The sequence below is a fragment of the Sceloporus undulatus genome, chromosome 3 (genome assembly GCF_019175285.1).
Source record: "Sceloporus undulatus isolate JIND9_A2432 ecotype Alabama chromosome 3, SceUnd_v1.1, whole genome shotgun sequence".
NCBI classification, from domain to species: domain Eukaryota; kingdom Metazoa; phylum Chordata; class Lepidosauria; order Squamata; family Phrynosomatidae; genus Sceloporus; species Sceloporus undulatus.
Genome location: NC_056524.1, coordinates 191,036,603 through 191,061,265, shown reverse-complemented (window position 1 = coordinate 191,061,265; position 24,663 = coordinate 191,036,603). Strand labels below are relative to the sequence as shown.

Below are 24,663 nucleotides of genomic sequence, written 5' to 3'. Positions count from 1 at the left end.
GAACAAAATCTTTTACAGTTCCAGTTGTCCAGTATGCAGAATACATGCTATTTAAAACAACCTTATTTAATGTCAACATAGAATCTCTTCTTATATCCTTGTGCTTTTCACAGGGAAGTGTGCCTTTTGAACCCTCATATGTAGTGGGGCATGTGGCCTCAGCCCCCAAAGAACAAAACGTAACTACTTTGTTCAATGACGGGGAAAACAGTCAGGTATGGTTTCACATGGCATCTGAGCTGAGAAATGTAAATCCTTTACATAATTTGATCTATAACACAACTGATAGGAATCAAAATCACTTCTGCCAATTGCTTTATGACATCTGTGATCTTGATCTTTATTGTGACTGCATAGCACCGTTACCTTCTGCTGCATTTTATTTGCTTCCTCCCCTCCCATTTTGCTTTCTTGTACGTCTGCAGACTGTGTTGTGTTGTTCATTTTGTAAAGAGAAAGGTTGTTCACAAACACTCTCCCATCTTTACATTTCAAGGGTCTAAAAAATGACTTTGTTCGAAATATCTTGTGGACATTTGAAGATATTCACATGTTGGTTGGTTCAAATATGCCTATATTTGGAGGAGGAAGGTACCCTGCTGTGAGTCTACGTCTCAGGTGAATGTCTATTAATTAAAGTAGATGCAGCATATTTTGTAAAGCAGACTAAGGGCTAAAATAGACAGCCTGGATGGGGAGGCATGAAGCTGCCCCACCTGAAGGCAGACTGGGGCTATTGCAGATGCATGCCGTGGCCCCAATCCATCATGGTGTTGGCCAAAAAAGGAATGATTTTCAACCATTCCTTTTTGGGCCATGCAAAAGCAACCTTTAGTGGTGCTCCTGCGGTGGCTTCCCAGCATGTAACCACCACGACCAAGATGCCTGGAAGCTGGGCGGTGGCTTCAGAGTGTGTGCCATCAAAACGGCACACTCTGAAGCCACTTGACGGTGCAAATCTGTTCTGCCCTTAATTTATCTTTTTGTTTCATACTTTGCATCTAGCATTTATATTCTAGTGAAATATAAATATTTAAATAAAGTACCATAAATTACAATGTAGGAAAACATTCTTATTCAAAAAACATTTGTTCATTTTTGTGCATATTGGGATTCTTTCTCAGCTTTCTGGTATACTTTGTGGGTTAGGATTGGAATGTTTTTCCATTACTGTATAAACCTGTGACATAACTGAAAGAGAGAAAAGGTGTGGATTTATTTCTCTTCATTATACTGGAATGACACTAGAACACTTATCGTTGTAGGGATAACAATAAGCCAATTAATGTGCTAACAGGCATTGACTATTGGTTGGACAACTTGATCTGTAATGTTCCAGAACTTGTGATGTGTTTCCACGTCAATGGAATTGTTCAGGTAAGTTCTGAAATGTTTGCTTTTTTTGCTCTTGGTCAGTAATATATGATTTCATGATAATTAAGCTACAGTCATAAATGTCATTTAGCACCTAGATGGCAGCCTTCTGGATCAAACTTCTGTAAATATTGCACATAAAATAATTTACTGATTAATGTTTAATCAGTGAACTAGCTATCCAAGGAGCTCCTGCAAATCACCCTGTCTCATAGTAGTCTATGGTGGCATGTGCACACGCATCGCTGCATACTGATTAATAAGGGCTTCCGCTCCTGCATTTTTCTCCATCCATGAGGGGCCCAGAACTGATTCCCCACAAATAGGAAGGGCCCACTGTCTACAATTATTCAGACTGAGTGGTGCTACAAGAATTTCTATTGTACATGTTACTTCCAACTTGTTAAATGGGTACCTCTATTAGGCCAATGAAAATGTTGCTGAAGAGTGTGCAGGTTTTCTGTGTTGATGTACAGTCATCCCTCCATATTTGCGGATTTGATTATTCACGGATTTCATTAATATGTTCTCTCTAGGACTGTCTAGGTCCTCCAGTACAACTCTGTGGTCAACTTTAACTAAAAGTTGCACTGAAAGACCATTTGTAGCTACTCCAGTGCCATTCTATGGTCAGTGTATGTTGAACATTGACCACAGAGTTGCACTGGAGGACTTAGAGATTCCTAGAGAGGTGTCCTCTCAGGTAAAAACAGTGTTTTTGTTATTTGCGGTTTTTCCATACTCACGGGGGTCTTGTTCCCCTAACCCTAGCAAATATGGAGGGACAACTGTACTTTTTTAAAGGGAAACATTAGTTACCTTACATTACATTGCTTTTTTTTTTTTTTTTTGGCAGAAATATGAAATGATTAAAACAGAGGATATACCCAATTTGGAAAACTCCAACTTTTCCACCAAAGTAATAAAAGATATTGCTCAAAATATTTTGTCCTTTTTGAAATCGAACTGTACCAAAGAAGGGCATACCTATTGGCTATTTAAAGGTGAGTACTTCCATAGATATTTAAGAAAAGGTCACCTGCAAAACCATGATTTGGGTGAGGGATGACAGGGAGCTCCTTGAAAAAATTCTGATTGCTGAACACCTGACAGTGCATAATCTGCGTCTGTCCTCCTCCCCAGTATGTTTCAATGTCCTGCTCTGTATACAGATTAGTTTGCACCTGCAGCAAACCTGTATTCTCCAGTACTAGGGACAGCAGTAGGGGGGTATTCTGCTTGCACAGTAGAAGGATGAAGTCCACTTCATGAACAAGGTACAGATGGTTGAAATGGAATAGGTTTGTGTTCCCTTTCACTTTTTCACTTGTCAAGGTGGGAGAAAGGGCTCGTATTAGGAACAGACAAGTCCAAACCAGGCCAGCTTTTACTGCTCTGTAATGTTCTTCTCTGTTTAATCATACTCTAAAATCATATCAGAATCTTCCATTGGCAGCCTCCTTCCCCCTCTTGACAATTCTTGGAACCTGTACCTTTAACCAGGGAGACTGATATGCATTTTTCTCTTTCAGCAAGTGGAAGTGATATAGTAAAGCTGTATGATCTGACCACTTTGTGTGAAGAAACAGAAGATAAATACCAAAACCCTTTCACAATGCCAGTTGCAATTCTTCTCTATAAGTAAGTTATGCCTTATAAAATTTAGTATATAGACATAGGGGAGTTTCTGGCTGATAATGTTGAGTACGAGTTTGCGAGAAAATATATGCAATAATGTTAGCAGCAGTAAAACACAGGAGAGAGTACTAGGTTTGTAATATTTATGCAAAAGTTTTATTTTCCCTGTTTCCCTGCTGAGAGCTGCTTTAGACCACTGGAGCATGAGGGAAGCAAGGACCATTGATAGCACTGTAATGATCTCGAGGAGAAGCCTCATTTTAGTAGAAATATAGTGAAAGAAGGTATATTGAGAGAGAAGTTTTGACAGTGGCCTTTGTGGAAACAAATAGATGCTTTTCCAGTATGATTGAAACCTTGTGCTAGAATAAAGCTACATTAATTAGAGAAGGTACTGTTATGTGGAGTAGTTGACCTCAAAGTGGTACAAAGCCTCTTTTTTATTTCCCTCTAGCCTGTTCTGCTTAGTGACACTTCTTATATTAGGTGCATATACTGTATCAAGTTTTTTGCACCCCTCTGCATCATTAAATTTGAAACACATTGAATCTAAGTAACAAAACTTCTTCATATGTAACAATTTCATAGCTGTTTGTGTTGGAACAGTTTGGAAGATAGATTTAACTCTTAGTACTGTAAATGTACTCAAACATTTTGCATTGGAAGGGGCAGAAGTGGGAAAACAAGATAATTGATTTGAAAAGAATTAGGTGACATCATTATAGCACTAAGATACTATCTACATATAGTTTCATCTTAGAAATATATACATATATATATAGAGAGAGAGCACATTGCATATTTTTGTATTGGAGTCATTGACCTGTTACAGACAGCCAAAATAAAGCTGCTTCAAGTCACTTTGGAGGTATGCTGTTTAAATGATACATGCGTCCTAAGAGTCCAGAAGCCGAACCAAAGCCATGCTCCAGTCCTAAGGACTGGAGTGCAGCTTTGGTGCAGCTTCCAGACTCTTAGGTCGCATGCATCATTGAAACACCATACCTCCAAAGTGACTCGAAGCAGCTTTATTTTGGCTGTCTGTATAGGGCCATTGTCAGATATCTCTTTAAAGCATTATTTAATTGCAGTATGTGAATGCAGTATCAGATTTGTAAGTGCTTATTTGAGCCCAAGGGGTTTAGGAAATAACGGCAGAACTAGCTGTGAACACAGCTTTACTCAGGGGGGCTGCATTAAGCATGTGATGTTATTTTTGGTAGTGCATAATAGAGCAGTCTTGGGTAGTGATGGGGGATATGGAAGATATAATTATTACATCCAGTCTCCAGCTGGTTTGCACCACCAGGGCAGGAAATACAGAAAGAACAGTGTTGCTAGATATCTCAGCTTAGTGGATTTTTTCATTTTTAAGTGAAACTGAAAGATTAGGAAGAAGAGGAATTAGCTATACCAGTTTCAATCTGAAAATGTTTTTGATTGGAAAGAAACTTCCTTGATTTGGCTTTGCTGCAGCACTGAAGCTGTGCCGCATCCCCATTTCAGAGTCCTATGTTACCCTAACACTGGGAATACCCAAGAAAGAGGAATGCCTCTGCCAAATCCTGGTACCCTTCACCAAGCAACATGAGGGAGTTATGAGAGGTTTCTAAAAGCAGAATTGATTTCTGAGGTGTATTTTGAAATGCAGCTTGCTGTATTATGTGTTTTACTTAAGATGACCTCTCTCCTAAAACAAGTTATATGTGAAACCAGTGAAGATTTTCTGAAAGCTGCATATAAGAAAGGATCTTTTTTGGCTTATTCAGACATAATAATATGTTTTTAGCCGTCTTGAGTCCCATTATCGGGAGGAAGGGAGAAAAATAAATAACATAAAAAATATAATAATAACATTCAAATAAAAATAGATGTCTCAGTAGATGTACACAAAGTATGGAGCAAATTTTATGGTTTCTCTTTTTCTCTTTCTATTCCTTAGAGTTGCTTGCAATATGATGTTGAAGAAAAACCAAAACAGGAAACATTATGGTACTATCAGAACTTTACTTCTTAATTGTGTGAAGTTACTTGACAAAGGTAGACATCCTCAGGTAGGAATTGTATTACTCTTATCATTCCTTAGTTATGCCTGATGATAAAACATTGCTTGTGAGAAACAAGCCAGTTAGAGGAATTAGGTTATAACATTTGGTACCCGTTTGTTAGTGTGGGCCCTCCATGCCTGAGCAGAAACTTTGGAAAATTTTGCACATAAATCTACTTCTTCACTTGACACACGTTTGAACATAAAACATAACCATGGTTTAGTTTTACATGATTGACCAGCAGTGAGCCTTGTGTGGTCCCTCGTCCACAATCCAGTGGACATGGGGAGAACATTTAAAAACATCTGCTTCATGCTTTAACTTTAGTGCTTCTGTCTGAACTGGGAAATCATTTTACTCTAAACCTGAAAAGATAACATAATATTTCCAGCCTGTTTACAGCTTACAGTTTACATCATACATGTCCATTGTGGCCATGCTTATTGGGGTTGATCAGAGTTACAGTTATAAATATCAGAATGCATCATGTTCTCTGCCCCCTGAACTGAGTTATAACTTTCAAGAGGGGAAAAAACAGTCATACAAACTAGTCTTTGATCATAGCTTGTTTCAATCTAAGCAGTTTGTCTTTATAAATTTAATAAACTGCCTATGTTAAACTGATGTTTCTAATCTCCATATGGTTGTACTAGAGGTAGGAATGGTGCATGACATAAAGGCTCATTTATGTAGTGACAGGCTGTAGTATTGTGACAAGATACTGTATATGCATGCATGGTACAGTGGGTCCACGATATCTGTGGACTCCAGATACATGGATTCATCCAACTATAGATTCAAAATATTTGGGGGAAAATACAGATCTAATAAGTCAAGTGCCCTCACATACAGAGGAGGAAGAAAGGACCCCAAATTGCTCTCGCCCAATGACGGTCCCACTCACCTCCACTGCCTGGCAAAGCGATTCCAAGGCAGCAGTAGAGGTGGTGACAGTCCCTGGCCACCAGGTGTGTATTCCTCAGGCTTCCCTGCCTCCGGGGAGCCTGCTGGGCACCCGCTTCCATCTTGCAAATGAACGAGAAGGAGTGACACAACTGCTGCCTCAAAGACAGAAGTGGGCAAGTGGTGGGTTCCTTGGAGGCAGGGGAGCCTGAAGAATAAATGTCTAGTGGCCAAGGTTTGCCATTTCTTCTGCTGCTGTCTTTCACCATTTTAAATAGGAGACTTCAGCATCTGCAGTTTTTGATATCCATGCTAAGTCCTGGAACTATGCTGGGCCACTGTACTAAAAGTTACAAAAGAATAACCTTTAATGTTATTTTTGGTAATTGAATTCATCTCTGCTTTTTTCCTAATAAGATTATTGCTTCAGCAAACTACATGCTCTCAGAACTGTTTCAGCTGGATGAGCCAAAAAAAGATGAAGGTGGTGAGTTTCCTTTAAATGGTAACTCTGATGAAAGCTACAGTGAGGAAGAGGAGGAAATGCCTGATAGTGATGAAAATGGTTCCTATAGCACCAATTCAGATCCTCCAGATGACAACAAAGCAGTTGCTGTAATCAAATCTGTTGGAGAATTGTCTGTTCCTGAAAAGTACAAATCTATTCATCAAATACGTGTAAGTGGTACCTTGTACTGTTACCCATTCAGTTCAAGAGCAGAATTATATTTTAATAGTAACAATATTGTTAAAATAAGAAATTAATTCCTTTTTGCCAGAGTAGTTTTCATGAGAGGAACTATTCCCTCATTTAGGAGATGACACCACAAAGTTGGAGGTTGGCAATGAAGATTAGAAAACGTTTGCTGTGTAAATGTATTTAACTTCCATAGGTATGAAATGTGTCGAAATAAAATCTTTAAAGTGAAACATTTTTCTTAGATTGTTTTCCCCCTTAGATTGTTTTCCCTTAAGCCTAGCAAGGTAAATATTAAACAATCAGTTATTTTCCCCTATAAACATAGCTAGGTGTTTCTTAGATGAGATCAATTGACACTCTACCTTCACTCACATGCCCTGCTACTAGACCTTTTTGCAGTGAAATCTTGGTTCTTTTCTTGAAGAAATGCATGTTTTTCCAGCCACTCAAAATATTGTTTAAATTCAAATCTAATTTTTTTCATGGGGGTCTTCTGGGAGAAACCTTTCAAATTTTATTTTAGAATTATTATTGAAGGTGCTTTGCACAGGTTTTTTGTTTCGTTTTTGATAAATGTTGTTTAGTGTTCCACATACCTCAGAACTTTCAGGGAAGATAATAAAAATGATTTTTGATCCTCATCACACAAGTGGAGCGTAATGACTATTATTGCATTTTTGTCACTTTTTGTCATTTGATGGCCTATACAGCTTTTCCTCATTATTTAAAAGACTTCTTGCTGATTTTTCTCTGTGCAGTGCAGAGGAACAATTTCCATATATACACTACTATACTGGAAGGAGGAACCAGATCATCCTGGGATCCTTGTTTTTCAGACTGGACTGTATAGATATTTTATTAAAATATGTAAGGATCAGTCAGGCTATTTGACAAAAATAACTAATGTCAAACTTTGTGAAGTGCTATAGGACTAAGAAAAACATCTGAGACTACTTTACAGGAATTCTTTAAATGCTTTTCAAAGAGATAGCCTTGTTACAGCATGAAAAGGAAACTACATAAATAAAAAGCTACACTTATTCAGTGCAGCTGAAGAAGTGTACATTTTTATTTATTTAGGGCTGAAATAGATGGCCCTTAAGGGGTAGCTTGAAGCCATCTCTTCCGAAGCCGGATTGGGGTCATGGCTACCACACGCCGCTGCCCCAGTCCACCTTGAAGCTGGTCAGAAAAGGAGCAGCAAAGAACTGTTCTTTTTCAGCTGGCAAAAAACAGGTTTTACCCACCCACCTGTGGGTGGAAGCCAGCTTTAAGGTGCTCCGGTGGCGTGTGCATAAAAATGTAGCACCACCAGAGCACCCGGAATCCGGCCCACATGTAAACAGCCAGGGCAGCTTCAGAGTGGTCTCAGGACATGTGGCATATAAACACAGTGCTCCAAAGCAGCCCGGACAGTGGTGCAAAAGGGCCATCTGTTTTGGCATTTAGTTTCCATTTCAGTGCATCTAAAGAAGTGGATTAATAGCCACAAAAAACATGCTGAAATACACCATTTAGTCTCTGAGTTCCTACTAGATTCCATTTTTCTTTTTATTTAAATGCTTTGGGTCAGTAGCTTGGTATTCTTACCAAGATACTATATTGTGAAACTAAAAACCCTCACCCATAACACCATTTTAAGATTAATTTTGCTGTGAATGTAAGAATGTATTTTGTTTGTTTCAAATGAGAATAGCTTGCACAGAGTTCCACTGATTCAGTGAAGCTGTCTTCTTTTATCTTTCCTGTAAAGCCTAGTTGTGCATTTCCTGTTTGCCATGACACTGAAGAGCGGTGCAGACTAGTACTCAACTATGTTCTTGAGGTAGGTTTTCAAACTAATTCTCAACACTACTATAACTTCCCAAAAACCATATTATTCTGATTTATTTCTTTATTTAGAGTATTTGTACTCTTCAGCCACAAAGACTCCAAGAGCGGCTTACAAATTGTCTTGACATTTGCCATTACATCATATAATATGGCTTTCTAGATGTTTGCTTTCATAAAGACTTACATAGGACCTTATCTCTCTATTCAGCTCTATAATAAGCTTGGGAATAATTAACCATTAAACCATTCAACATAGCCTTTTATCCAGCATCATCCACAGTTGCAGCAGCAGTTTCTTTCATAATTTCATAGTTTCCCATATTGTTTGCTTAGGCATCTCAGAGGCTTTCGCTTATATAGAAAATTGTCCCTTGTATTCATAATTTTTTAAACTGTATAACTTAAGTTAGTTATCCATGACAGAATACAATATTGTCTATACAAAACTCTGAAGAGGCATCTGTGACCACGCAGGCATTTGAGAGGTAATCTCGAATGTTAATCTCTCTAGATTGTGTGCCATAGGCAGGCTTTTTATATATTTTTGATTTTACTTGGTTTTGTACAGCGCCGTGTAGACTTACGGCACTTTATAAATAAATATAATCATCATCATCATCATCATCATCATCATCTTGGCAAATCATAATAGGATTCATTATTATAGTACAAAATACACTGCGGAAATAATCTAGCCCAGGACTACCTCAACTGCCCAGGCCCAATGCCAGGAAATTCTGGGAACTGTAGTTCTGTGAGAAATTTAGCCGCTTCTATCAAGAACTCTGGTACCACAATAAACTACAATTCCCAGGACTCTACAGCACTGAGCCAGGGCAGCCAAAGTGGTCTCAACGTGGATCACTCCTGCAGCATGTTTTGGACCTACATAAATATATGTGCTCTTACCAAATCAGCATGAATCACCCCTGGGGGTGACAAAATATCCCCTTCCAATTGGAAATAATGAAAAATCTCTCTTTTTCTTTTCTTTTCTAACATAGGGCTTAAAATCAGTGGACAGTAGCATCAAAAAGGAGGGTGATCTTCCTGCAGCAGACCCTAATACTCCCATTCCATTAAAATATGAAGATGAATCAACAGGGGTTGGTGCCGAGTGTCTTGAAAAACAAATGGCATTGTTTTTAGATAAAAGTAAGTTAGTCTTCGCACCGCTATCATAGTTTTCTGTAGCTGGTAAAATTAATAGTTGAGTAAATTTTACTACTAGCTTGTTTTTCAAAGTGGCTGTAATTCTTGTAGTTAAATAATGGTTGGTGGCTATTTTTTATTTGCTGTTATTGCTTTTTGCTGTTTTAGGACAGAATCCTATCGATATACGAAGGCCCTATACAGACTGCCAAAATAAATCTGCTTCGGGTCACTTTGGAGTTAGGCTGTTTAAATGATACATGTGTCCTAAGAGTCTGGAAGCTGTGCCGAAGCTGTGCTCCAGTCCTTAGGACTGGATCGTGGCTTTGGCGTGGCTTCCAGAGTCTTAGGCCGCATGCAACATTTAAACAGCATACTTCCAAAGTGACCCGAAGCAGCTTTATTTTGGCCTGTCTGTATGGGGCCTAATGTTAGCATAGGTGGTGGTGGCAGAATGAAAGACAATGCTGGTACTGTGGCTGTTAAGGAAGTAAAGCATTCAGGAATTGACTGCTCAGAGTCTTTAGATTTTGTGTGCTTTCCCTCACCACTGCTGCATGACCCCAGAAAAAGCTCAACCACTAGTGTAGTGCACCAACAGTATTCTGATCCTGGTGTTTCCTGGCTGCTGTGTTGTATACATTGCTGCAAAACAGTTTTAAGAACTAAATATTTGTTACAACTTACAGTGTTAAATTGCTGTGGCTTGTTGAGAAGATCACTCTCTGGGATGCAGCCAACTTTATTTTCATAAATGCTTATTTGTCACAGTATGCTGTGTTGAAAGAATCAGTCTGACATTTCCATCTTGAGATCAGTCCTCAGCCTGACTGTAGATTTCATGGCTAGAACCCTTGGTCTAACTTTTGGACTCGGCCGATGGCAAAAGCTGTTTTTGTACTCCCTACTCTAATGAAAGTTTCTGGAGTATTTGACTGTTTGCACGTTTTTATGATGTTCTGGTTGGTCCTAATGAAAGTACAGTCGGCCCTTCTTATACACGGATTTTTTATACACGGATTCAAGCATACACGGTTTGAAAATGTTCCAAAAAAGTATAAATTTACCTTGATGTTCCATTTTTTATTAGGGACACCATTTTGCTATGTCATTATACTTAATGGGACTTGAGCATACACGGATTTTGTTATACACGGGGTATCTTGGAACCAAACCCCAGCGTATAACAAGGATCCACTGTATTCCCTAATTGTGGGATGTTTTCTCCTTGTGGACCAACATTATTTTTTAATCTAAAAACTTATTTCATGAGTTTAGGTTATTGCAGATACACTGCTCCCTCGGGTTACGAAATTAATTTGTTCCGCGGCCGCTTTCGTAACCCGAAAAGCCTTCGTAAGCCGAATTGCCATAGGCGCTAATGGGGAAAAGCCGCGTTTCGTGCGAAAAAGCGCCGAAAAGCACCAAAAAATTTTTTCGTAACCCGAAAAAAATTCGTAACCCGGAACAATTATTTCCAATGGGATTTTTTCGTATCTCGGAAATTTCGTAACCTGGGTATTTCGTATCCCGAGGTACCACTGTAATTGGAAACATAGTAGAAGAGCAGAATAGAGTGAGCACCAATATATTCTTATAATTAGATTGCAGAATGTGAATCAGTAATACTTAACTTCAAGGTTATTATGAATTAATTGGTTTTTGGTGTGTTTTTTAAAACCACAGTGGGCTCATTTCAGGAAGTTAAACATTCCAGCCAGTCAGGAATGATCCCTGGATCCTGGCAGTACAAAATGAAGCTTCAGCTGATTTTGAAGTCTTCAAAGGCTTATTACGTCCTCTCTGATGCAGCTGTGAATCTTCAGAAATATGGAAGAGCATTACGGTACATAAAACTAGCTTTACAGTGCCATGGTAAGTTGTAATATTTTTACTGTAGGTACTAGAAAAATAATTATTATTTCTTATGTCCATTTCAATTTTCCTAAGGTCTGTAGCTATTTGGGATTTTAAGAGGCTGTGTCTTACCAGGTTTTCTTCTTACAAAAAGTATGTTGGAGTCATCATTTCTCCCATCTGTATGATTCTGTCCTGCCAGTTTGCTTTGTGGTTTGTTCAAATACTGGTTGAAGCCCATTAGTGTTCATAAGTTCATTGTGTTGTATTGGTATGGAGAATTGTTGTACTGGTATAGGGAATACCGTATATATTCGTCTATAAGTCTAAAAATTTATGCCCAAAAATTGACCACAAAATCCCAGGTTGACTTATTTACGGGTCGGTATGGTAATGTGATAGCAACTCTTTCAGATTTCCCCATGTAGTGGGGAGAGAGTTTCTTTTTCTCTTGAGCCAAGCAGAAAGAGTCCTGGGTCATTAATTGCTGTTAAATAAACAGAGTCCCTCTCCAACCTGCACTGGCTGTTGGATGAGTGAAGACTGGAATCAAAGTTGAAACGCTGAAGCAGAAAGCCTCACTTAGAGTCCCTCTTGCTGCGTGCACATATACACACATTGAAGGAGCCTCCAAGTTTTACCCTTGACTTATTCATGGGTCATGGCAAAATCCATAATTTTGGTCCCAGAACCTGCCCTAGACTTATACATGAGGTTGATTTATAGTCGAGTATATATGGTAACTGATAATTGACAATGCATAAATTATTTTTAATTCTGTTATTAAAAACTCAACAAATTTGGCTTTACCTAATACTGTAGTCTTTAAAAGTTCCAAAGAGAGCCTGATCATTCTCTTTTTTTTTTTGGAACTAAATGTTTTTCACTAAATATAATGCCACATTAATTGAGTGTAGCAGCATTTCATGTAATATTGAGTACTCAGATGTGTCTGTGTACATAAAGTGCACCTTGCAAATGTTTGGGCCTCCTAAACTTAAATTCTTGGAGAGTTCAGATGCCTTAAGGGATATTAAGATACTTTAAAATATATTGATGCAAGTTTTCTCTTGCTGAATTACAAAGCTAAAGAAGGACCAAGTAAACTGCAATTTAGGAATAAACAGTTACTCTAGCCTATTGCAATTGTCATTAGGAAAGAATTTGAGAACATGTAAAGCCTGAGTTGAAGTTTTGAAGCTATGCAAGGAGTCAGATGATGATGTTGATACATTCATTAATGTAGTCAGAAGATTAAGGCACAGTTCTTTTTTGTGTAGCTTCATACCAAAAACACATTCTAGCTTCGAGAGTTCACCACTTTCTGTCTTACTTTTCCCATAACCAGATACCTATTGCTGCCTCTGCACGAACATGCTTTCTGAAGTACTCCTATTTCTTTGTCAGAGTTTAACTCTTTGTGGTGATATCCAACTAATGCTGGCCCAAAATGCAAGTAACAGAGCTGCATATCTTGAAGAGTATAATTATCAGACAAAAGAAGATCAGGAAATACTGCATAGCCTTCATAGAGAGTCCAGCTGCCAAGGTAATAATGAACTATCATCTGAATTAGAGCTTCAGAGGATGACTATACTTATAATGCATGGAAAAATGGGCACTTTGGGATGGAAGGGTTTTGACATGCTGCTGAATCCATCCCCTCCCCCTTCTTCTGGTCTCTTAAAGGGCTTCACTGTGCTGCCCTTGGCATACATGAGCACTTGCATGAGTTAAAATTTTACCATTCAGGAAAACAAATGGAGAACCTTGGTGTTAGTTTCATCTTCTGCCAGTAATTTCAGGTAGCCACTGTGTGGAAGAGGCCAGGCATAATGAAAAGCCTGAAGAACAGTGAGTTTTGGTTTCTGAGGATGCCCCTTCTTGCAGTGCCAAGTGCTACATGCATTTGAGGTAGGGGTTTGTGTGGCCATGAAGGCTAGCCCAGCCTTTGTACCTAACACTATCTGAATGTAGGGCTTCACCCTCACTTGGGTGGGGCAGGATCACGCCTCCCACAGAAAAGCTCTTTACACATGTCCAGCAGACAGACGGTGTGGACGTCATGTGCGTAAGAGCATGTGAAGTGGAGATTTTTAATATTAATTTGTGTACCCCTATATCCCTATGTTTTTTCCCTTTTGAATCTATGGAGCAGGGTTGCTCATCTGAATCCATGCTAATTTGGCATGGAGATAGGTATGGTATTTTTTAAAATATTAGTTTAATTTTGTATTGATGGCTATGATACAGCTGCAGCATTCCCCCATACACTTTTGGAATTAAAATGATCGTGGAAAGAATCACATTTTCCCAGCAGCAATATATTTTAAATGCTAACATATATTATTGCGAAACATCTGAATCCAACATGACAAATGAATAATAGCTCTGCAGTTGTAATGGTGTATAAGCTAATCAGCTAGCAAGGTCCATGGCCTAGCTGTTGTTGTTTACAATTTTATTTTTAGAAATAGTGAGTGTATTTGTTTTGAAAAACAGGTGGTTCATTCATGAGTGTTTTAGAAATATAGGCCACAAAATTAAACTTGACTTCATATAAATATAAAGGAGGAGGAGGAAAAGGATCATCATCATCATCATCATCATCATCATCATCATCATCATCATCATCATAATATTTTTCTAAGCTGCCTCTCCCCATGAATCATGAGGAGACACAACAACAGTTAACAAACAACATGAGTTAAATAAAACACATCATTCAAAATACACATAAATTTTAAAAGGACAAATAAGATGTACACATATTAACACAATCCACATTTAAAATTCACAGTTTAAAAATCATCTGGATAAGCTGCTGGAAGAGACTGGTCTTTAATGCTCTTTTAAATTCAGACAGCATATTCAGCTGTCAAATCTCTTATATAAAATATATAATTTTATTAAATGTACATTCATTCTTCCGTTCAAGGCAGCTAGTGACAATATATGCAAAATAATTAAAGTATAAAAGCAAATCACTAAACAATTTAGTACAAAAGAATACAGAGCAACTGCAAGTTAAAAGTAACTTCAACAACTAAATCTGTTTAAAAAACAAAAATCAGTCTGAATAATATAGATTATGCTGTAAAAGGATGAGTAGCCAGTGAAGTTCTTCTAACAAAAAAGCACACATGTTCCTTGCGCCTATCCTCCATCAGTTTAGCTAATACAGGGCTAGGCAACTGTTCAAGTCTAGAGGGCTGTTTTAACCCACAGGAGACTTTGTAAAGGGCATGGGGACATTTTTGCTATGTGTTTAGACTCATGTAACCTATGGGGCACACATTGCTCACTCCAGAGTTACAACCTTATGGACCAACTGAAATATCCAGATAGATGTTGAAGGTAGCCACACAAAGCATGTGCTGCAGTATTCACAACTGGATACAGTGCGGCCATGTCATACGCAGGTGTGCCATGCGCAGCTTCCAGTATGTGCTGGAAGCCATGCCGAAAAAAGGCTCCTGTGCCCCAGGCATGAGCCCCATTACTTCTTATGGGGCTTGAGCTTATGCGTTTTTTCTCTTACGTGGGGGGGTCTGCAATGGATCCCCGCATAAGAGAAGGGCCCACTGTATAATTAAAGCGTATGCCATTTTGGTCAGATCTTGCATTTCAAGAATGTCTGCAGCCCTGACCACTACCAGACCATCAGCATTCAGACTGAATCCCGAACTGCGGATCTTTGTCTTTAACCTTAACCAAATTGATCCCTGTTCTTCAGTCTGTCTTTTATTGCTTTCATGTCTGGATTCAGCTGCAGTTTGTCTGAATTCAACTTCAGTGTAACACTTATTTACAGCTTGAACAGCTTAGACTGGATGGCCCTTGTGGCCTCTTCCAACTCTCTGATTGTGTGATTCATAGAATTTAATGTAGGGATGGTAATTTTTGTCCCCCTTATGGTGTTAGACTGCAATTCCCATCAAAAGACCAGAATCACTATAAAATTGTGCCTCATAGTCCCATGTTAGACAAGCTGGGATACCACAGTCATTGTTATTGAATGGTGCCATATGAGATCTGGCCGAAGCAAGAGACATTCTCACCCTATCCAGTTCTTAATGTAGATCATGAACCAAGATGATCAAAGTAGTACTCTCTTTTCACAGTCAGGCCTGAAGCCTGGACTGAAAAGCCTCTGGAGCTTAGATGCTACCAATTGTTCCAACTGCTTTCAAAACATAGAATTTTTAAATTAAATTAAAATCATACAATTCTTTAAAAATAATTATTAAGTGCTCTTTTACACTTAAAAGTGAAAATAGAATTTTTGATTCAAAGGTACAGAAGAAATGTCTCAAATAGGTATTGCCACATTGTTTCTGGTATGTGTGTGTGTAAATAATAAAAAGAAACAAGGATGTGGCAAGAACTTCCAGTTAATGTGTGTGAATTTTCTCTTCTAGTATTTTCTTGGGCTACTGACTTGTCTACAGATTTGGAATGCCAGCTTTCAATTAGCTGCAAATGCTATGAGGCAGCTAATGAAATTCTGCTTTTTAGTAACTTAAGAGAGCAAAATCCAGAGCAGTATACACAAGTACTGAAGAGAATGGGCAACATCCAAAATGAAATTGGAGTATTTTACATGAATCAAGCTGCTGCTTTACAGAGTGAAAGAGTGGGCAAGTATATGTTTTTCAGTCAACAACTAATTTGTAAGTGAGGGACTTTTCATGATCACAAAAGATCATATAATTGGGGATAAATGTGATGGTCATCTAATCCGTGACTGATGTACAACAAAAAAGCCAATGTGGTCTTTGGAGACTGTTCTACATAGTCTGAAGTTAATTGACATAAAAACCCTGAAACCTTTTTGATCATACGGCTCTAGCACAGTTGCCGCCAAGCATAATAAATGAATTGGAAATAGCCTGTGGGAGTTTGCTTTTTCCCTGGCTCTTCTCTTAAATGTCAAGCTGGTTTCAAATCAGGGTTTAAGTTAGAACCATTGGTAATGGTAAAAATGGCTAATGTTAATGCTGCTGTTATTCTTTTCCTTGTATACATGGTAATAGGGAAGATGAGGGAGAGAGTACACATAACCACATCCCTGTGCAGTAATTTCATCATAGTTAAAAGGCAAGCTCCATCGCATCTGCTCTGACCTGTACAGTTGCTTGGCAGTAGCACTTGTGAATAATTGTTTGAATTGGGGAGGGGAAGAAAAGATGGGGGTGGGGGTGGGAAATGAAGGCATCTTAACAGTACTGAGATGAGTATTTTATCTTTTTTGCTGTTTATATGGTTGATAATGATGCCATCGGCATCTAGATTGGATGGGCAACAGGCAGCTCAGTTTGTTTGCCTTCATTTTGTGGGTTTTCAAAAGTCTTTTGCTTCAGCTGCAGTTGGATTTGTCATTGAAAAGATGCAATTTTCACTGTGAAGTCTACATTTTTTCTTCAAAACAAGCCATGTGTTCCCCACATGGTATGTTTACAAATTGACTTGTATGCATCATTCCTAAAAGGAAAAATTGTATTTAAAGTGAAACAGTTGACTTTGGGTTTTGGTTTGTGCGACTTCTCCACTGTTGATTTTCAGCAGCAGATTTGGAATAGTATACCCTATTGCCTGTTAATTTTAGGGAGGGGTATGGGCAGTAGACTCACAGAAATAGGTCAGCCCGATTTAGCTGCTGAAGAAAAGGTTCAGTAAGGGTGCATCCATATGTAGAAATAGTTTGACACTACCGTACTTTAACTGCCATGGCACCATTCTACAAAATCCTGGGATTTGTAGAGACAACATCACTCTGGAAGGGAAGGCTAAAGTTTTACAGACTTTTAAAATACAAGTTCCAGGATTCCATAGGATGGCACTACAACCCTTAAATAGTGTCAAAACTGCATTATTTTGATACTGTAGAGGTACCCTAAAACTTTTATTCTAGAGTTGGATTATGTAAGTAGTTACTAATCGAGATTTTCAAAGTAAAATTTAAACTGACTGCCAATGTATGATTCTTGGATCTATGTTAGAATATCACAATTTTACATTTTGAGGATAAAAACAGGATTATTTTATATGTGAATGACAACTCTTGAGGAATTGAAAGAACAGGCTTTTGTGAGGCTTTCCGTATCAGCAATATAAAATTATGTTTTTGCCCTTCGTGTACAACACATCTTCAGGCAATGTGAATAGCAGAATGGACTTTTTGCTGGTAGTCAACATGAAAATTATGTATTCAACAAAAAAGTACATGTTGTGAACTCATAAGGGCAGTCATCAGAAAAAAAAGGAAGCTTCCAAAACGCACATTTCAGTAACTGTTTTGTGTAAAAAGTATTAAACAGTCTCTTGAAAAAAGAAAATAGATTTACATCTTGTTTTTGAAATTTGTCTAGGGAAGATTTTTACTTAAATTCCTGAACAGCTTTTAGGCCAGTGGTTCCCAACCTGTGGGTCAGGACCCCTTTGGGGGTCCAACAACCCTTTCACAGGGGTCGCCTAAGACCACCGGAAAACACATATTTGCACATAGCAATGAAAATAATTGTATGGTTGGGGATCGCCACAACATGAGGAACTGTATTAAAGGGTCACGGCATTAGAAAGGTTGGGAACCACTGTTTTAGGCAGTTGCTCAGTAAGTAATGGTATTAGTATTTTGGACTGAATTAAACAGACCCTTTTTCATTTGCTTTGTACTAGAGAACAAAACGGTATCTGCAGCAGAACAGCAACTTTGGAAGAAGAGTTTCTCATTTTTTGAAAAAGGAATCCAAAATTTTGAATCTATTGATGATGCAACCAACTCTGCTCTGCTTCTTTGTAACATGGGGAGACTTATGCGGATTTGTGCTCATGCTCACTGTGCTGCCGGAGGAGACTTTAAAAGGGAATTTTCCCCTGAAGAGGCTCTTTACTATAATAAGGTTAATAACTTCTACTGACCCTATACTTAAATTGATTCCAATTCCTAGGTAGAACTATTTTTTTCTGCTGTAGAGTTCTACCAAAGTACATGGTTGCTGTCATGTAGGCTGTACTATGAATGAGAGACCTCCAAGAGCTCCAGTTATTAACAACTCTACTCAGGTCTTGTAAAATCAGGTTCATGGTTTTTATTATTGGGCCAGTCCGTCTGTTCTGTGGTTTTCCTCTTTTCTTATTGCCCTTAACTTTACTGAGCATTATTGTTTTTTTCAATGAGTCATGCCATCTCATGCTCACTGAATGCCAGTAGACAAACCCAATATCCAGTACTCAAACCTAACAGTAGTATTCAGTACCTAGCGTGAGTTACATAGACAGATATCAATATAAAAAAATGTTCACTTCTTCACTTCACAATTGAATTTTTAGGCTATTAACTACTATCTGAAGGCCTTAAGATCGCTGGGTAAAAGAGAGGTTCATCCAGCTGTCTGGGATTCTGTCAACTGGGAACTGTCCACTACCTATTTTACTATGGCAACTCTGCTACAGGATTATGCTCCATTATCCAGGAAAGCTCAAGAACAGGTAGCATATTTGAATTCATTATATGTTGAAAATTGACCAATGATTTATGATGCAGGGTGCCTAGAGAAGGGGGAAAGGTATCTCAGAATAATAATATATAGAGCAGATAACTAGAAAAAACATTTATGATGGATTCCAGTATGATCAGTATAGTGTTTTCCAAACATCTTGGCTCTTAGAGGGGATACAGACAGACCAAAAGGGCAGCTTAAAGCCACCCCTTTTAGGGTGGATTGGGGCCAGGGCAAACAGATGCCTGGCTCCAATCTAGCCAGATTCTGCCCCAAAAAGGAGCAGATAAGATCCAGTTATTTTAGCAACAAAACAAAGCCACCCCTTCTCCCAAAGAGCCAGCTTTTCCTCCCCCAAAGCCGGCTCTGGGGAAAGTGGCATCTGAGCTCCATGCCCTAAGTGGGAGAGAAGCCAGCTGATGGGTAATCACCAGCCTGGCATCTGTCCAGTTTGGGGGCATGGTGCATGTAAACTCCACACCCAAGACAATCTCAGGCGGGACTATCTGTTTTGGCTCATAATTATCCTGAGGAAATACTGTTTTACTGATACCTAGATTCTGAAACCCTCAGTCCAAAACCAGCCATCTTAAGACATGCATATATGAGTTTACAGACTTAAAGAAAGGAATAGCAGTGCTGCCTATTTTTTGTTGTTTTTTTTAATTAAACACTGCAAAATTGTTTTGTATTGCACTTGGGAAACACTGATGGCTTGCAAAAAAAAAAAGCAAGTTCTATAGAGAGCCAGCATAGCATAGCGTTTGAGTGTTGCATTACAACCCTGAAGATCAGGGTTTGATTCCCAGCTCAACCATAAAACCTATTGGGTGACCTTGCCAAGAAAACCCCATGATAGGCTCATCTTAGGGTCTCCATAAGTTGGAAACAGCTAGAAGGTGCACAAGAACCGCACATTCTTAATATAAGAATTATCTTGTTGGGTCAGAGCAAAGGCCTTTCCTGTGGAACATTTTACCATTTCTAGTATGTACATGTCTGTTGATAGAAAACACTCTTATTCAATTGAGGTTCTATCAGCAGAGCAGTTTTCAATTACTCCTTTTCTCTATCCCTGCAGGCCCTGTGTTAGAAGTGTCACATTCATAGACATGTAAAGTACAGTGGCCCTTGCTATCCACCGGGGATCCATTCCAGAGCCACCCACCCACCCCTCTGCAGTTACTAAAATCTGTCCATACTCAATCTTGTGTTATCCCCAGTGGCAGCACATGCACGCAGCTGCACTACCATTAAGGACAACTGAGCTTAGTGGTGGCGTGGCCACATGCATACACCACCATGGGGGAACAGGGGCTTGCCGTCCACAGATGCTTGAATCCTCTGATTGCAAGTCCATGGATACTGAGGGCTGACTGTATCACCAAACCTGTTAAAGAGCTGAATAAAGAAATAAGATCCCTATGAAATGACTTGATAAGAGGATAGCATATTGATGGCCATATGATGTACTATACAGAATACATGATGCCTTACATGTAGTGCAGTGTAATAAAATGTAATGAAGTTGAGCGCTCCATCATTGCCATATCTGTGTTTTTCATTAAGGAGAATATTTTCATATATATCTATAACTGCATATAATAAATAGCCTAAAATAGTACCAAAGAGCTTTCTTATTTCCCGTGTAAATATCCTGAAATTCCAATACTTAAGAATGCTTAAGAGAAGTGTTGATGGCAACTCTATCTGGATCAGGGGTAGGCAATCTACGGCCCGCGGGCCACATGTGGCCCGCCAAGGCCTTGGGACCGGCCCCAGCCGGGTCCTGCCGCCGCCTGCCGCCGCGGTGGCGCGGTGCCTTCCCTGAGGCGAGGGTCCAGCCTCCAGGAACTCCTCCTCCCCATCTTCGTCTTCCTCGGCTGCTCCTCCCAAGAGCAAGTACCTGGGCGAGGAAGATGGGATGCAGCCCGGGCAGCAGAGGCCCAGCCAAGGGGAAGGGAAAGAGCCAGCGCGGCCTCCCACTGAAGAAGAAAACGGACCCCTGCCTATGGCTAGCGTGTGTGTGTGAGTGATAGAGAGAGAGAAAGTTGGAGGCATATTCCGGGGCCAGTCCAGTAGAGCAGCGGGGGCAGGAGGAAGAGGAGGAAGGCAGAGAAAAAACGGAGGAGAAAGAAGGAAGAGAAACCCCTGCCTTCCCCTTCCTTCCTTGTCCTCTTTCTCCTCTGTTTTTTTCTGCTTTCCTCTTCCTCCAGCCGCCTCTACCCTTTTCTCCCCAGAGTTTGCTTCCAACTCTCTCCTTCTCTCTCTCTGTCTCACACACACACAAAAGCTCTGGCCCCACTTTTCTTTCCCTCCCCTCCCCACTTCCCCTCCTTTGAGTAAAAGTAAGAGAGAGAAGGCAGCCACGTGGTTGTTGTTGTTGTTGTTGTGTGCCTCCATTTCCAACTTATGGAGACCTTGAGGCAAAACTATCATGGGGCTTTCAGGCCCAAAACACTTTGCAAAAATAACCCACTTTGAGACCGCTTTAACTGCCTTAGTTCAGTGCTAAGGGATCCTGGGAATTGTAGTTTATTGTGGCACCAGAGCTCTCTGACAGAGGCTAAATGTCTCACGAAACTACAGTTCCCAGAATTCCCTAGCATTGAGCCAGGGCAGTTAAAGCAGGCTCAAACTGGATTATTTCTGCTTTATGTTTTGGGCCTCAGAGGGGATTTTTTTTTGCCTTTGCCATTGTCTTCTCCTGAAGCCGAGAGAGTGCGATTTTCCAAAGAGGGAACCCAGTGGGTTTCCATGGCCAAGTGGGGACTCAAACTTTCAGGGGCAGACAGAGTTGTTGTTGTTGTGTGCCTTCAAGTCGTTTCGGACAATGGCATCTTTAAGGTGAACCTATCATGGAGGTTCCTTTGCAAAGTTTTTCAGAGTAGGTTTATCATGATTCCTCCTGAGGCTGAGAGAGTGTGGTTTGTCCAAGAACACCAAGTGGGTTTCCATGGATGAGCAGGGCTTCAAAATCTGGTCTCCAAGCACACAACTCAAACCACTGAACCATGCTGCCTCTCTGTATCTTCTGTGCTTTTAAAATGCTTGTTGTTGTATGCCTGCAAGTCGTTTCCAATTTATATGTATATGTATATATCTGTGGGTGGGTGTGCATGTGTGTGTGTGAGAGAGAGAGTGTGTGTTATATATAAATAGATGTGTTGGTGTATATATGTGTATGTGTGGGATATATATATATATATATGGGTGTGGATGTATGCATGTGTGTTTCTGTGTATATATGTGTGGGTGGGCATGAATGTGTGAGTGTATATATGAGTGAGTAGGTGTGGATGTGTGTGTGTGTATGTATATATGGGGCAGACTCTGCACACTAAGTCTAAGGGGGAGCTGTAAAGGGTTGTTGTTGTCATGCAGTTGTGTGCCTCCACTCTCCTCCCCCTCCAGCTCTCTGTTAGTGGTGAGGAGGTTGTTGTTGTTGTTGTTGTTGCTGCTGTACACCTTCAGTCTATTTCCAACCCTGGCACAAAGTTTTTTGGTGAGTGTCTCCCTCTGAGGCTGAGAGAATGTGATTTTCCCAAGGTCTCCCAGTGGGTTTCATGGGGTTTCCTTGGAGAAAGTTATATATAAAGAGATGTGTGGGTGTATAAATGTGTGTGTGTGTGTGTGTGTGTGTATTTTTGTGTGGGTGTGTTTGTATACACACACACACACACATATATATATATATGGGGGCAGACTCTGCCCCACTACGTCCAAGGGGGAGCTGTAAAGGGTTGTTGTTGTTACTGTAGTTGTGTGGCTTCAAGTCCTTTCTGACCTATGTGGCAACCCTATAGTGGGGTTTTCTTGGCCATTTTCTTTAGGTTTTACCCTTACCATCTCTTGCGGCTGAGAGAGTGTGAGCCAGTGGGTTTCCATGACCAAGCTGGGATGAGAACCCCTGTCTACAAAGTTATCCAATGGCCAAACCACTATGCTGGTTCCTTTTTATCATCCTCTATTCTACATTGTAGAAATAATCCAGTGTGACACCAATTTTTAAGTCCTGTAGTTCCATTCTTTGGAGTGCTGGGATTTGTAGTTTTACTTTGGCCTTCTTTGCAAAAGAGTGCTGGTGCCTCATAGAACTACTAATCTCAGGATTCTGTAGGATAGAGCCTTGGCAGTTAAAGTGGTCTCAAACAACGCTACTTCTACAGTGTAGTTGCAGCTACATTGGAGCCACTGATTTGATGGAATCCTACTTGTTCATTCAGTATTCATTCAGCAATTGATTGAATGTTTTTTTTCCCCTTAGTTGGGAATAACCAACAGTAATTTATTTATTTGTTTGTATTTTATTTATTTTATTTGGTTTATATGTGGCTTTTCTGTCCAGGAGGCTGTCCAAAAGATCCCTGATTTTGAGCAGGATTGTGGTTGTTTCTAACTTACTGTGACCTAAGGGTTTCCTTGACAAGGTTTTATAAGTATTTTTTTTCCTTTTTGCTGTGGCATCCTCTGAGGCTGAGAGAGTGTGGCTTGCCTCTATTTTTGTGTGCTTTCAAGTCTTTCCCAACTTAGGGCAACCCTGATTTTCTTCACATGAGGTTTGGGTTTGCTGAAGGCTGAGAGAGTGTGACTTGTGTGTGTGGTGCCTACAAGTTGCTTCCAACTTATGGTGACCCTAAGCAGAAAATATTATGTGGTTTTCCTGGCAAATTTCTTCAGGGGGGATTTATTATTGCTAGTCTGAGGCTGAGAGAGTGTGCCTTGGGTTTTTACCTGGAAGTCCCACCCCCAGAAGGCATAGGTCCTGCTCCCTAGAGGGCAGATGCCCCTCCCCAGAATGCCTTGCCCCCAGAGGGAGGAAGTCCCGTCCCTGGCACCCAGTGCCACCCAGTGAAGAGATACCTTTGCGTTTGGGCACTTAGTTTCAAAAAGGTTCGCCATCACTGGGCTAGAATAACTCTCTATTATTTACTTATTTATTTATTTTTAAATTATTTATTTATTTATTTATTTATTTATTTGCTTTGGCCCTCCAGTTGTCTGAGGGACAGCAACCTGGCCCCCGGCTCAAAAAGGTTGCCTACCCCTGATCTGGATTAAACACTAGATTCTGATGGAGATAACCCTAGACAGAATCCAGTATAAGCTGACAAGTAGCATCAGTTTTAAGCTTTCAAGCACTTGAATATATGTGTATTCTACTTGTGCTCAGTTGATTGTACTTGTATAGCTCCCATGACTGGGACCCCTGATAAAGTCAGATTCACACTTACAAGAGCTCTGTAACTTCAAACATGGTTAAAGAGTGCTGGACAGGCCTTTGCTTTCAGTCCATGAAGGCCAGCAGCATTTCCAGCATTCATTGATGGGCAAGGGCATCTGAGCAGGGCATATGTGCATGTTCCAGTCCTGCGTTTTAGTCCTACAGGCAAGTAGATGAACAGCTTGATATGAGAATTGCTCTTTCTCTGAATAGCCAGAAAGAGCAGTCCATAAAAAACACTGGGTTTTCCCCATGCACTGGTCAGAAACTATGTTTCTTGTGGACTGATCCTCCTTCTGCCCAAGAATAATAATAATAATAATAATTTTTATTTATAGACCGTTATTCCGCAATGATCATAGCGGTGTACAGTAAAATTGCAAAACAATACATAAAATTGCAAGGCCTCTCTCCCCCTCAAGATGGTGGTTG

The 24,663-nt window shown here is 39.9% G+C and overlaps 1 protein-coding gene across 7 annotated transcripts in view; it reads left to right on the top strand.

Annotated features, from left to right (window-relative positions):
• EDRF1 (erythroid differentiation regulatory factor 1) overlaps positions 1–24,663 on the top strand; it is a 51,008-nt gene that overhangs the window by 13,601 nt on the left and 12,744 nt on the right. For 6 of the 7 annotated variants that reach the window (XR_006102881.1, XM_042457598.1, XM_042457601.1 and 3 more), the window contains exons 7-20: positions 114–215; positions 497–618; positions 1,266–1,377; positions 2,231–2,378; positions 2,907–3,015; positions 4,955–5,066; positions 6,381–6,641; positions 8,417–8,488; positions 9,501–9,651; positions 11,335–11,523; positions 12,854–13,054; positions 15,927–16,145; positions 18,184–18,407; positions 18,838–18,996. Coding sequence is in view for 6 of the 7 variants with exons in the window: in XM_042457598.1 (XP_042313532.1) it covers positions 114–215; positions 497–618; positions 1,266–1,377; positions 2,231–2,378; positions 2,907–3,015; positions 4,955–5,066; positions 6,381–6,641; positions 8,417–8,488; positions 9,501–9,651; positions 11,335–11,523; positions 12,854–13,054; positions 15,927–16,145; positions 18,184–18,407; positions 18,838–18,996 (2,181 nt within the window). In the remaining variant the exon portion in view is untranslated. The remainder of the gene's footprint in view (positions 1–113; positions 216–496; positions 619–1,265; positions 1,378–2,230; positions 2,379–2,906; positions 3,016–4,954; positions 5,067–6,380; positions 6,642–8,416; positions 8,489–9,500; positions 9,652–11,334; positions 11,524–12,853; positions 13,055–15,926; positions 16,146–18,183; positions 18,408–18,837; positions 18,997–24,663) is intronic. The other variant, XM_042457600.1, reaches the window with a different exon arrangement.